Source organism: Rhipicephalus microplus, chromosome 5 (assembly GCF_043290135.1).
Source record: "Rhipicephalus microplus isolate Deutch F79 chromosome 5, USDA_Rmic, whole genome shotgun sequence".
NCBI classification, from domain to species: Eukaryota; Metazoa; Arthropoda; class Arachnida; order Ixodida; family Ixodidae; genus Rhipicephalus; species Rhipicephalus microplus.
The window spans coordinates 124,834,879-124,849,448 of record NC_134704.1 but is presented as its reverse complement, the minus strand read 5'-3'; the positions used below and the strand labels follow the sequence as shown (position 1 = coordinate 124,849,448).

Sequence of the window (14,570 nt, the reverse complement as noted above, 5' to 3'; positions counted from 1 at the left end):
CGGGGCTTTTTGTGATAACATCGGTAACCCAGAAGCATTTGGATGGTCTGAGGTGGTGAAAAGGAGTACTGAAAACGTTTCAATAGTACGGTAACGATTGACGCCAACCTCTGCGATTTACCAATAATAGAACGGCGATTGCATCCCACCTGGTATTTCGCTGATCATATTTCGCTTAATGGTTTTCGTTGGGAAAATGTATACGAATTCGCATGGCTGTGTTCCTATTCTTAGACAGCACGTAGCCAGTCTACAAGGACTGCTTAGAATAAAACATCGAGCCCATGCTCTCCGAGAAATGGAACGCATTTAGACGGCTTTCACGCGACGATGCACCACCTCGCGTTGATAAGAGAAAGCTAAAATAAACAAATGTTACAGTTTTAATTTCTGGCTTATTTCGTGTTGAAATAAAAAACAAATGAACGTTACTTACATTGAGCATCTGGGAAAGCGTCTGCTTGTGTGCAGATGATCATTCCGGCGAGAGTCGGTCTATTCGAGTGATTCGCTGAGCCGCCATCTTGTTTAGACAGTAATGTAGCCTGCATCGCATTTTTTTACGATGCGGTCTTCTCGGAGCACTCTATGTTGCCGCCTAAGTGAGAATTGGGATGTGACTTAAGATGGCCGCCGTCCATTTAGCCGTATACGGTGAGTATTGGAACACACCCCATGTCGACGAACTCAATCGAAGTTGTATAGCACCGTGAGTCTGGATTGCTGAATTTGAGTCCGGGTGAGCCACAAGCACAAAATATTTCATCATCTAGCCCCACCTCTTATTGCCGACCTAGGATAATGCCTACTCATCTTCAGCATTGCCGCCTGCCTGATATTAGCTTACGTTTGTACAGAACTATATTCGTACGAGCCTCAAAACACGAGCATACATGCGTCATCATAATATTTACCTATCAGAGGCCTCGGTTAAGAAGAAAATGATTGCCATGAAATGAACCTGCAACCTCTTTTGTTTGAAGATGTTGATAAAAATATTTTGTGTGAGTCACTCGTTAGGTAAAAAAATGTCCTTTCTGTAGTAAAAGCAGTAATAACTTGTACTTGAAGAAACAAGATAAAAAAGCATATTGGAGACCTCCGATTACGTGAGGCGTTGAACTCACAGCGTTGTCATTAAAGGTAATTCTATGCTTACGGACTCGTGCGTATTTATCTCAAGTATCCTCAGGAAATTATTTGGTCTGGAAGAGTAATATGTTGCTAAACTTGAGTCCGGCAGAGAAAAAAGTTACTGAATTATTGGAGCATAACATACTTCTGCAGCGATTCTGGGTGAGCTCCACATTTTTGTCGACTTACGCATTTACTATTCCATACGGTGGTGAATGATTCATGGTTCCAGAAAAGAATCCTCTTTCACATGGCATGAAAAGAATTACTTCATTCTCGAATTATTTTTAATGCGAGTCATACCCCGCCGCGGTGGTCTAGTGGCTAAGGTACTCGGCTGCTGACCCGCAGGTCGTGGGATCGAATCCCGGCTGCGGCGGGTGCATTTCCGATGGAGGTGGAAATGTTCTAGGACGGTGTGCTCAGATTTTGGTGCACGCTAAAGAACCCCGGGTGGTCGAAATTTCCAGTTCCCTCCACTACGGCATCTCTCATCTACGGCATCATATAGTGGTTTTGTGACGTTAAACCCCACTTATCAATTAATGCAAATCATTCCTCGGGCTCCTGCAGGAAGTTTGAGCGTTCATCTATCTATCTATCTATCTATCTATCTCTACCTAGCGAGCTAGCTAGCTCCCGGTTGCGCATCGGTGCTCTCGTGATCACTCCTTTAACTTGGACTAAACTAAAATTAGTATCGGCAGCTTCAAAAAATTTGATGTGGATAAGGTTATGCCATATACGATAAGGTGTAACAATTATGACTGGTTGGTCGTGACTCATGACACGAATAATCTTACAATCCACTCGCGTACGTCTTCAAACCCTTTCCGCCAGACGTGTGCCACGTACCCATGGGTGGGTACGGGAATGTGCCATACCTGATTGGCAGTTTATGACTGCTCGGAAATGGCTAGACCAGACATGAGGAACTTTAACGTGTTTGCAAAAAGAAAAAAAACTGTCATTGGCACCATTGACACGACGAATGCAAAAATTAAATGTCCCAGAGTCTCAGCAGGAATCGAACCTCAGCATTCTGGGAGGTAATCAAGTGTGCTCTCACAGACCCCCGCCAGGTCTTAAAACTATTTTTCAAATAGACCCTTGTGTTCGTGAAACGTCGATTGTGCGCGCAGCTCTCTATCAAATTTCACGTGCATTACATATGTACTCCAATGACACAGCCGTCACGTCATGTCAATGACAATTTAAAAAGCACCATCCGCTGATGTTGATTCATTTAACACTGTCCAGTGCCACTATCCTCGTGAGCACCACTACTTCATATCAGCTTGCCGCTTCTGCAGTTCATAATATCCATGTTGCTCTTGGATCGTGAGGGAACTGTGAAGAAGTGGTTATGTAAAATACATGCCGATGTTTAATCTGTGTCTGTGCATGCATTCGCATGTATCTTTATCACCAGGTCGTAACGTTAAAACAGTCGCCTTCCATACGCATGTTTCGCAAAACATCTTTCGTGAAGAAGAAATCTTCCACCAGAAATCTGTCTTCTAATCCGACCATGCACACTGCTAAGTTGATTAACCATTTGGAGCTGCTAATTCAATTGCACTTTTATAATCAGAAGTTCAATAAAGATTCTGAACAATATCCCCGAAGGAAAGCATGATGGGATGCGAAGCAGCAGCGGTGCGCACTTTGTTCACTCGGCAGAAACGGGCTTCGGCGCGGGTGCTGAAAAAATGGTTCAAAGCGAAACTCGGTGTAGCCTTTACTTCATTAAACGTTTCCTTGAAACGCAAAGACACGGTAGGTGGGCTGGGTTTCGTGTAAGTTCTATCGCTGATAAACGAGCCAAAAGAGTGTTTCCACTCGACGTGCTGTCAAGTGTTAGAGGTGTTGGCATGGAGACACGGACGGAAAACGTTGCACAGACTCTTCGAAGAGCTGCATCGCATATAATACAGTGTATTGCTACAAGTGGGCATCAATATATATGCGCACTGTTAGAAAATTGTCTTGCTACTCATGAGAAATATTGCGCTCACATACTGAAAATATTCACACTATCTTCAGATGTTATCCGGATGGTTGCAGCTTCTTTCACACACGTCTTCTGACAACATGAATTTGACACTACTTCATCGTCTGTACATGCAGCGGAGCGTCTGGCGAGGCCTTCTTGCGGAGAAGGGAGTCTGGGGTGCATTCGGGTGTCACCCCCACATGGCCAAACTCTATGACGAAGACATCGAGGACGCGATGATCGATGCGCTGGAGCAGCCGAAGGTGGTCGCGCTTGGAGAGATAGGTCTGGACTACTCTTCCAAGTGAGTGCTCTCTTCCATGTTTTATGAGATGTTGGCAATGCACCTTGAATCGCTAAGTGTTCTGCTTGAAGTTCATTCTAGGAGGTCATAGAGAACCAATATTTAGCAAACTGACCCATAAGCTGTTGTACAATACGTAATCGTTATTTGCACATTGATCGGTGTACAGATAATGTGCAGTACTCACAACATGAAGTGTGCCAACTTAGGGCTATGTACTGCTGTGTGTTTCGTTTCCATCGTTTACAGTGCCTGGCATCTGTGCAATACATAGGATGCATTCAAATAAGACTGTCCTGTGAATAACTTTGTCCCTCCTGCAGATTGGTTTACTTGACTCACTGCATTTTGCTTCTGAAATCGTCCACGCTTCCCATGAAATGTCACGTCTGTGTTAGCTGCAGTTAACACACCACAGATTAGCCCGCTTTTTCAAGCTTTACTTGTATTCGGCAAGATGCAACAGGGAGCTGTTGCTTTCACCCAATGAATATAGAGCTTTCAAAATTCTGATAGCGCGCTCTTCAATGATCAAAGACGCATATAATCATTTCAAGCAGTGTTAAAGAGACTGTTATTACCATTACGAGTATCCATAAGAGTGCAGTTTGGGTTATCATTAGGATATGCTCTTTCCTTACCGGAAGCTTACGTAATCTGTACCGTGTTCTGTTATCCCGCATCACTTCATTGAACTTTTTTTTTATTCCAGTAACAATTGCGACCACAAACTCCAGCAGCTCGTCTTCCGCCGCCAGCTACAGTTGGCAAGCAGAGGCAAAGTCCCGCTTGTCATCCACTCGAGGGATGCCACGCAGGACACGCTGCGGATCCTCAAAGAGGTACGGGGGCTTTCTTGCGGCAGTGATCATTCAAAGTATGCTTCACCTCACGCCCCTTTAGGTGCCGCACACTGTACGCGATCAGTTATCGCCAGCTTCAAGTGCGAAGTGTAGGTGCTAAGTGACAAGATGAAATCCTGTTGTTAAATTTGCTCTGATTTCGGCTTCAGTGTGCTGAATATCGTAAATAATTCCTCTCTTGCGTAAGAAGATTATTTAACGCACCTCTAAGCGTATAGTAACAGCGAAGGAATAAGCCTCAATTTTTTGTGGAGTTCGTAGGTAAACAGTAGTTATTCAAGGTGTGTCAATGGTTGATTGTATCAGTTTTATAAAGAACCACAATAAAACAGACACACGTAACTGTTGATTTAAATATTCCACAGTGATAGCTCTAGCAAATAGCATTATAGCACCATAGCTCATGACTGCCTAGAATGCCATGAAAAGAAGGTACTGTCATCTACTCTTTTCTTATTTTCTCTCCTGGCACTTGTACTAGCCAAATGAACATTACTTGGTTATTTAAGTACCATTTTTCGCGGCTATACGCACTTTATTTCGTGGCTTCATAGCGATGGCAACAAATAGCTGACAAACATCTAGAAAGGTAGAATAAATTGAGGATAAATTCTCTTCATTCTTTCGAGTGTAATGCACAACTTCGCATGCGCACTTTAGATTTATCCAGATAGATATTTTTTATTCCTGCTTTTAGCGAACGCTAACCGAACCACACAGTGTGCAAGAGGGAATGGTATAACTCACCCTATCCTAGTAGTAATATTTTATCGCCTTTCTTTGGCCTTGTCCAAGTTGTATCAAATAACCTAAAAATCTGAATAACTTCTTACATTTATCTGCTGTTTTGGTGGTGTTTCTTTGGGAAGGCTGTTATCGAAATGACTTGTGGAGGACGTATGGTCATTAAGGTCAGTTGCGTGTTTAGATAACGCAGTCACACTGCTCCTGCTTGCTATTCATAAGAAGCATTTAACGTGCCTGGAAACTTTCATCAATTATTATTTCTGTGCGCGCCATTCTTAATATTTGTGTGGGGACCACACGTGTGATCAAGGTTTACGAATGTGCCAACCAACATTCTGGTTATTCTGTTGCACCAACCAGGAGATGCCGACGGACTGGCCCATTCACCGCCATTCCTTCACCGGCGGATGGACAGAGGCCCAGCAGTGGATGGACACGTTTCCAAACTTGTTCTTGGGCCTCACTCCACTGCTGGGGTTCCACAGCGCTGGACCGCTTGCGGAGGTTGGCCGCCGGATCCCCCTGGACCGCCTGCTGCTGGAGACGGATGCACCCTACTTCCTCCCAAAGAGCGTAAGTGAAATATTCACTTTTAACTGCAAACAGTGTTTCGCATAAATAGCATAAGTTATGTTAGTCCTTTCAAACAATACTCCGTGTTTCTCGTAAAATAGACGAAAAATATGAGAGAAATTTGCAGGTTTATTTCAACATTGAAACAACCTAAGGAATCGTTTCCTACATTCAGGTATATATTTGAAAACTTCATCGCGTGCAAAATGGCTGCTCACGTGCTTGTCTATTTTCGTGGTACTGTCTTGTTATGTTGTCCTTTCTAATCTACTACAAAGGACTTGTGGCGAGCAGCATAACTGAAAAAAATAAAAAAGCCCAATATCGATTAGTATTGCATCAGGCCAGAGATTTTGTTTTTCATGTACTTAGGGTAATGCCTGGAAAATTTCAATCCGATCTTTGTGGCATTTTTGTGAAGCATTTGAAAGCCTGCCACAGACATCTCTCACTACATGGCTGTGCAGCATCATCTCAGTGGTTGTGCTTTGTTTATATTTGTATTGTGTAACAAAACAGTGAAGACATCATATTGCGCACTTTGTCGACTGAAATTCATATTTGCCAAGTATAGCAAATACCACTTTCTGGCTGTATGCCGAAGAGGAAAAAGGGATCAAGAAAAATAATATCGAACGTCAATTCTGAAGGTCATGAGCTAAGATAATTTGTTCAAGCTACGGAAACGAAAGAAAGGCTGCAAGAAAAAAAATTATTTTAGTGCAGGGAAGGAAGCAGCCTTCAGCCATTAGGAGCAGCTCAGGGAGCAGAAATAATCTGGTTTTGGAGCAGTAAAAGGGAGTTTAAGAGCAACTCTGGAGGACCAAAAGTTGTGTATTGAAGCATCAAAATTTAGTTTTCAAACAGATTTGTAGGGCCACACATCACCCTTAGAACAGCAGGTCAGGTCTAGAGATGAGCTAATAACAGTTATTTAACTGTTAAACCCAATAGGGCTCTATAAAAATGAATGTAAAAAAAACTTGTGTTCCGGTCAACAACGTGCCACAACTGAATTTATACGCGCTCACCGCCCATTGCTTGGCGATGGGGTGAAATTTTTTTTATTACGATATAGGCACTCGACGAGTTTTTACCGTCGACCCATGTTGCGCGTAAATTACAAGTTGGTAGCATTCCCCGCACATCGTACATTCTGGCGGCGCGTAAATTCTTTCGAGCTGTAGAGTTACTGTACATGATACTGTAGGCAGCAGAGTTGCGCATAGGTCTGCCATTTTGCCCGCCGGCACGGCAATGTTAAGCGGAAAAGCCACCCCTCTGGACTGTAGGAGCCTACACTGCTCAGCGGCTCCGTGTACTTTCTCAGTATACGCTCGTTCATAACGTGTCGCTGACGCTGGCCCTTGGCTAAAGAGAAGGGGGAGGGGGCTCTTTACCGAAATTTTGGGTACGTGTATTTTACTGGGCTCATAAAAGTGAGTTTTTCATGATCTTCAGCAAGTCAGCCCTCTACCCCCGCTAAAAAAAAATACTGCATATGGGCTGGTGCAATGACTCTCGCTTACAAGAAAAACACTAAAACGGACAGCAGGAAACACAACCACAAAACTGACAAACAATCCGCACTGCTCGAGCCGAACCGCCTCGCGCTTCGCCGAGTGAATGGCTTGACAGTGCAGTGGTGGCGCTGCGGTCGCCAGCACCCGCGCGGCCGTGAAGTTGGCTTTCCCTTAAACGATCCCTTTTCGCGCACGTGAGCGCGCTAGACGATTGGTAGCACGAGCGGCGAGTTCTGTCAGAGGCCGCTGCCTAAAGGTAGCATATACAGTAACTCTAGTGAGCTGGGGTGACGAGCGCCGCTCAGGCTGTGATTAAACCAGGCGGCTCATCTCCCTCGCTCGTTTGGTGGACGCGATGGCATGCTACCGCGTGTTAGACACTCCGACGAATGCTCACGCAGGAGAAAAAAAAAAAACACTGCCCGCCTCGAACAAGCATGAAAAGACGTGAGGGAAGGGGGATCCCTCAAGCAGCTGCGTTAAACTTGGTTCTAAGGTCACGGTTGCGACGGCTGCCAAGCGCGCTACCTCGGCGAGCTCGTAAACCATTCTGCGTGATGCCCACTCAATGGGAAGAGATTGTGTCATAAGAGCATTTCTCCCTGGAGCGGCCGCATTTATTCTCTTACCCCAGCGTTTTGTAGAGTTATGCGTTGTCGGATCCGAAAGAGTCAGCTCTCAGCCTTCGAATTGTCACGGGTCTGTGAAGTTGACGAAGGCAGCAGCCGCTGCTTTCAGGGGTGAACTTTCTGTTTCGGCGAACCTGTGAGCGGGAAACAAAACGTCACTCTATAAGCAATACACGCTGTACACTGATGGAAGCGTTGGTCGTCGATCTGCCGAGCGGCGAATTTCGTCGGCGTTAATACACGCGCCATTGAAGGTTCCAGCGTTATCGATAGCAAACTGTGCAATTGATAGCAAACTACAATACAAACTGTGCAATTGAATTCATCGCTTCACCGGTGAAACTGATTTTTATTTTTCAATTTATATGGTTCGAAGGTTACGATCGCATACTATAGCACGTGCTATGCTCAGCGGTTGCTCAGCAACAGCGGCGAGGTTTTTTTTTTTTTTCTTTTTGACCACTGTGTATGAAAAACCATTTAGGTGTGGACACTATTATCAACGCCGCGTCCAGATAATGTCCGACACTTTCCTCCTCCAGGCCCCGATGTGGCCTGGATCATGAATTATGGAAAACGAGCTGTGTGCGTCATTGAGTTTCCTGAAATTACTAGAGGGGACTCTGACGCTGCGATCGTTCAGCGACTATGGAAAATAAGGGTATAACATGATTTTGCCTAGCATTCGTCCTTGTGGGCGGCGAATGCGTAGCTTCGTTTATTGCAGTGTTTTCTTTCTGTTTCGAAGGAAAGAACAAATTGTTTCTCACTTTGTGACCCGATTTGAAGTGGTAAGTCTAAAATATTGAGATCATGAAGCGTAACTGCCGAAAGTTTGCCGATTGTTGTTTCGTGACGAAGCAGTTTCAAGTCACACAAAGCCAGAACTAATGTTAAGTACGAAGACTAGGAAATCCATGTCATACCCATAATTCCCAGGTTCACTGAAGCATCATGCGTTGCAGATCCCATGACGTTGTAGACCTTCCTAAATATACACTATAGTGTATATTTAGGAAGGTCTACAACGTGCGTATAGCGTCCGTAACGGCATTGCGCACATGACAACTCAAGGGAGCCTAAGGTCCCTAGATAAAACAAGTTGTTTCATCTAGGGACCCTAAGGCCGCGTTCACACTGAGCATTCCGGCCGCCGAAAGTGCTCCGAATCCGGTTCGGCGGCGGCGAGTTCCGCCGAAAGGGCCCTCTCCGCGCCGATCGCTCTCGGACCGATTTTTGCGGCATCTGCCGCCGAATCGGTCACCGCGGACCAATAGGAGCGCTAGTCAAGGAATTTCGAAAAATGGCGGCCAAGCCCTACTCACTTGTTATGCCGCAGTGCACGCAACTGAATGTTGAAACCAACGGGAGTTTAACCTACTCTGTGCCTATTTCGCCTCCGTATTTCGTGAAAGAGGTGACCGAGCTTGCTTTTGGCGTGACCGAGCTTGTTGCTGTCTTGCAGAGCAAAACAAACACACCAACGCCGCTGGCGTCGGTGGTTTTTCTGCTCTTCGTGCATTACAAGACAGCCACTTGCCAGCAAAGTAAGCAGTACTGTCTTTTCTTGCTTCTTGCGTATGAGAATCGTCGAAGTAGACACCACCGGATAGCGTAGTAGCGTTTGCAAACCACGACAACAACCGGGTGACACTGCATCCATCCCGCGTTCGCCCCGTAGTAGATGGCATATTCGGCGGCGCGGGGCGCGTCCAGTGCGAACGACGCTGCGTTTCGGCGGCAGGGGAATTTCGGTCGCTGTAGAAAGCGGATGTTTCAGTGTGAACTAGGCATAAGGGAGCTTTCATGTGGGCGCCGCACATAACTCAGCGCCGGAATTATAATCTTTTTAGATGCGGAGCATCTTATACTCGCGCCTTGTAGTGCGCCGTCCGCACCGCTTCTCGGACATTCGACAGCTGACGCGCGCGCATGCGCCGTCGCGCCGTCGCCCACTCTTCCACCATCTGTGCATCCCTTCCTCCTCTACACACCGCGCGCGCTTCACTCCTCCACCATCTGTGCACCCTTCCTCCTCTACACACCGCGTTCGACATCTTTAATTCTCCTGATTCTCCAGTGGACGCGCATGTGGCGTCGCGCTTCGAGAACATTCAACAGCTGACAGTGCATGCGCCGTCGTGCTGTATATATACTCAAGGTCGGCGCTCGCTCGCTCAGTTGCCGCTCGTCGGTTGGTTTGTACGGCGCGTCGACGTCCAAGGTCGCGGTGAAATGAATTCCAACGAATCCACAAACACAATGATCGACGTCCCTTCGACCAGCGCCGCCCTTTCGCATACGTGTGTACGTGTTCACTCATTTAACACCCCCTCCTACAACCACGTTAACCAATTTAGCCATCGACCCAAGTAAGTCGCAATTTAACACCCCATTTCACAACCACGTTAACCAATTTAGCCATCGACCCAAGTAAGTCGCACTTTAACACCCCGTTAACCAATTATATGGTCCGCATCCTCCTCAGTGTTCCCCCGAGGGAAGCTGCGGGCAATTTTTTTTTTCCTTCTCACGCATCCATTTGTGGCGTTCGCAGCACGGGCGTTTCTCAGTCGTAAAAAATGCGGTATGCGTTTGTAAGTCTTGTTCCAAGCGTGCACGATTTAAAAGAATACTACGAGCTACAAAGAAACGAAAAAACGCACGTTTGCCTCGTCGCGCCGTGCTTCCCACGAAACTACAGACGGTGCATGTAGAAAAGCCGAACATTATCTGGACGCGCTCTCCGTCATGCACGGCGGAAATTATTTTTCTTGCACCGAGAGTCTGACTAACAGCTTTGCTGTTAACACTATATAGATTCGCATAATGACGCAACTATGCACACAAACGCCACTTTAACAAGATCTATGCACTTTGTTCCCGTGACTCATGAATCATGCATGAACCGATATACGATGTGACCGAAGTGCATTTGACATGGATGCGGTTGCTTTATGCAGCCAACGCGCGTTGGTCACTCGATGATAAAACTCGACTAAATTTGGCATGACACACGCAAATTTCCGTTCAGGCGCAGCTTGGCGCATATATACACCGTTCAGTCGAGTTTTCCAGTCTGACTGCAGCGCCAGAATACGTAGCCTAGCGGATGAAAGAAACAACCTTGAGACGGCCTCAATGAGAAGGGAACGCGACGTGAGCGTTTCGCGCCCTCCATTTGTCGGCGGATGGTGGCTGGGATACATGGGAGATGCGAGGACACGTGTATTTTCTGCGTGCCCGTAACGTCGGATGTCAAAGACTTTGAGACGGGGCAGTGTCAGCAACGCAGCTCCATCTGGCCAGTGTGTGGTGCCTATGGCGTTGAACTTTCACCCCTGCTATAACTATTGAATAAATATTGGTGAACAGCAACTTTTACAATATTATTCCACTTCAACCACCTGCAAATGGCGCAGTCATGAAGTTTGGTCTGGAATCATTTATAGCTTACTGATGAATACCATTGAAATTGTGGAACGCTGCTGTTTCTATAGGCGAATAACGACAGGTGGCGGGACGAGTTGCTTATGTGCCTTCTTTCATGCCTCGCAGGAGTCCAACCGTCTCAAGCAGTCCCATCCAGGGATGGCCATCCACGTGGCCACGCAGCTGTCGGCGATGCGCGGCATCCCGCTGGAGGAAGTCCTGGTTGCTGTCCGCCAGAACACGAGGAGAATGTACCGCATTTAATGTGACTTTTTTACTTCGTTAATATTTTTCGCGTGCTGTTCAACCCATATGTGAAGTTGACATGCGAGCCCTTCGGGGTTCCTTAACGTGCACCTAAATCTAAATACACCGCCGTGCTTGCCTTCAGTTTCGCACCTTAAGGCTAGTCATGAATCGAACCTGTGATGTTGTGTTTTGTTCTACTGTTTCACTTTGGGATGTGGCATGCTTTGTGTAGAATAGTAATTGTAGGGGTTTAACATCCAAAACCACGGTATGATTGTGAGGCATGCCGCAATAGAGGGCCTCGTGAATTTAAGCCATCTCTTGTTCTGCATACACGGACCTGAAGCATTTTCGTCTCCACCGAAAGCAGAGCCGCCGAGGACGGCCTGCTCTCCCGCGTCCTTCGGGTCAGCACTGTAACCACTAAACAATGGTGGGAGTGGGTTCTTCTTGAAGCTACAACGTTATTACGAGGCGTAGAAGATGACTTACTAGTGGTATTCATTCAGGGAAACACTATTGATGTCCAACCACCGGGAAAGTCTACAATATCAATGTATAGTTATTTCCGAATGTATACTGCAATGGATAGTTTGTAGTATGTACGCGATAGATCTTTTGAATGCAATGTGCGATCATACCAGAGACAATTATAGTCATCGCGTCGTATATACGCATTATTGAGCTATAATGTGTTTTTACCCGTTGTGCGGGACCCGGTGCCACTCTACAATGTATTTTATGTACACTTGCTTCAATTTTCAAGTACAACTTGCACTAAGCTCAGCCTAAGACTAATGAGCCGAAGTCTAGCACCTCTGGCACCATTGTCAAAAAAGTGCGCCTACACAAATTACGCGCGAATGCTTCATATAGCCAACTTCAATGTACAACTAACGACCACGTCGCCAAAAATATCCCTTGCTGGCTTCGACCCTAGCTTCTCGAAGTCAAAGCAAGATGGCACTCCTTCACCAGGACGGCCGTCGCCAACCGAAGCCACGACAAGATTCTTGTTATACGAAAGTACTGCATAAAAGGCCTACTCAGACCGTCACCACGACAACTTACCGGCGGATGTCGACGTATTGGCGTGCAGGTGAACGAGCCATGACGTCATTCAGAAAAATTGGATTACCAACCGGGAGGTGGAAGGACACATTCGGGCGCTGCAGCTCACTCATTGTAAGAAGAATTATATTTAAAACAATGGACCGCTGAGTAGCAACAAGCACTGGTGATTATAAAGAGACATTTGGATTTTCAGAGCATTAGTCAATGCAAGGTTTTACACTGTAGCACTGTTTCACTGAGAAGTTTTGTCGGGTACGCCTTCATGTGTGCCCTTATGTATACTGCCTATAACAGCATGAAATAATTATGTGTTTTTTTGTTTTCTGTCAAAACTCGGCTCTGGCCTTGTATTTTTACACCAACTGGGTTTTCACGGAGACCGAAAAGTGCGTGCTTTCGTGGTGCCATTCGGGGCACTGGCACGTCTGGCTTTGCTATGCGGAAGGCGACAGTGTCCCGTTCTTTGGCTGTGACAAGTACTTAATGTGAAAGTGCAATGTTCAATTACTTGTGCTGAGCTGCAAGTACACATGCGTAAATTTTGTACGCTTTTTGATTGTGTAAATACATGCAAATACTGTGTGTGCAAATGTGTATACTGTACTTCCTGTTCTGTGCGAACACCTTCACCTTCGCTCAACAGTTTCCTCGGTGTGTTATGAAATTTCGCAAAATTTAATAAATGTGTTACTGAAACTGATAAAGCTTTTCTTGCTTCTTTGTCTAAGTTACTATCGTTTAGTGCGCGTGGCTGCGAGAGAGATGCGTTTAATCCGTGCCACATTTAATGCGATAGCATTGATGAGCTCGTTTCGGAGAAAATCCGGCATCAGTTTTTTTTTGTTTGTTTTGAGCGAAAAATCATCTTATGAGTTACCGAAACTGAGAAGGATACAAATAAAATAAGTAATAATGGAGCTGAGTGGAGACTGAACTAGGATTGTTTAGGTATCAGTGGGGATCAAACCGGGGTCATTTGCGTTGCAAGCGGATGTTCTACCACACGGTCACGCCTCGTTTTTTTTTGTTTTTTTTTCTTTCTTTAATAACAGCCACGCCTCGAAAAACAGTGCTTGTGAAAACTTCCCCTGCTTTTAAATGCAGGGAAAGTACCTTTCATGCTTCACCAACACACGCGTCCTGGATACATGCTTCACAATGCAACACGAAATATTGCAGTAATAATGTGTGGTACAAGCGTTCATTGTCAACGTGCGTCTGAATTTGTGATTATCATAATGGCTTCGTCCAGTACCCCACTACAAAAGGCACACATGCTACTGCACCTTGTCTCTTAAGGCAACGTAGTGAGTGCATAGCAAATTCGAAAAGGTTTCATGCGCTATGTGTTGGAAATACGCACAAGGAACAGGATGTCGCTATCGCGTTCAACTCCTAAAAGCGAAGCTTTAGGGCCCCCTAAAATTTTTGACTCTATAAACAAAAACTATTAATTATTTTGGCATTCTTACCCATGCATATATGTCTTAGACAACCATTTATTTACACTTGCGTAACGATGGCCACAGTAACATGAATATTAGTGACACCTCATGCGGCGAGGTTGTATATAACGTTTATGCCCTCGGGAATACATGTAACGTTACATATCATCCCTAGGATATGTAACGCTTGTGCTCCTGGGTGATTCCACATAAATAAAAGTCAGTGGATGGCGCTTAACTACAAAGACGTTAACCTAACGTGACGGCTGTATCATAGACGTACATATGTAATTTTTATTGTTTATAAAATTGTACAACCAGCACTGCACATAATTGAGGTTTCAGCAACATCAATCATGCATCCATAGTGTATTTTTCCAGAGCAGTGCCCAGACCTGCCATAGCTGTGTTGTAGACTACTTGATTGTCATGCAAAGTGCTTGGTTTTGGATACAGCCTGGGTCCTGATATTCCTTATTATTTATTTGCATTCGTCGGTCAACGCTGCCGATGTCAGCTTTTTTTTTAACGCTCAGCGTTGAAATGAGCATTGTCTGTTCTCGTGTTCTCTCTATTTCTAGACTAACTGTCATTCACTTGT

At 45.5% G+C, this 14,570-nt stretch overlaps 1 protein-coding gene across 1 annotated transcript; it reads left to right on the top strand.

The window, feature by feature from the left end:
- The first annotated feature begins 5,429 nt into the window (after positions 1–5,429).
- On the top strand, positions 5,430–13,228 carry LOC119185846 (3'-5' RNA nuclease TATDN2-like). The gene is made up of 2 exons (XM_075894398.1): positions 5,430–5,617; positions 11,328–13,228. The coding sequence occupies exons 1-2, from the start codon at positions 5,474–5,476 to the stop codon at positions 11,463–11,465; spliced, it is 282 nt and encodes a 93-aa protein (XP_075750513.1). The 5' UTR covers positions 5,430–5,473; the 3' UTR covers positions 11,466–13,228.
- The last annotated feature ends 1,342 nt before the right edge of the window (positions 13,229–14,570 follow it).

Excerpts from the sequence above, each read along its gene's own strand:
- LOC119185846 (XM_075894398.1), top strand. The coding sequence starts at position 5,474 with ATGGACACGTTTCCAAACTTGTTCTTGGGCCTCACTCCACTGCTGGGG. Across the intron at positions 5,618-11,327 it reads CCTACTTCCTCCCAAAGAGC|GAGTCCAACCGTCTCAAGCA; the intron begins GTAAGTGAAATA and ends CATGCCTCGCAG.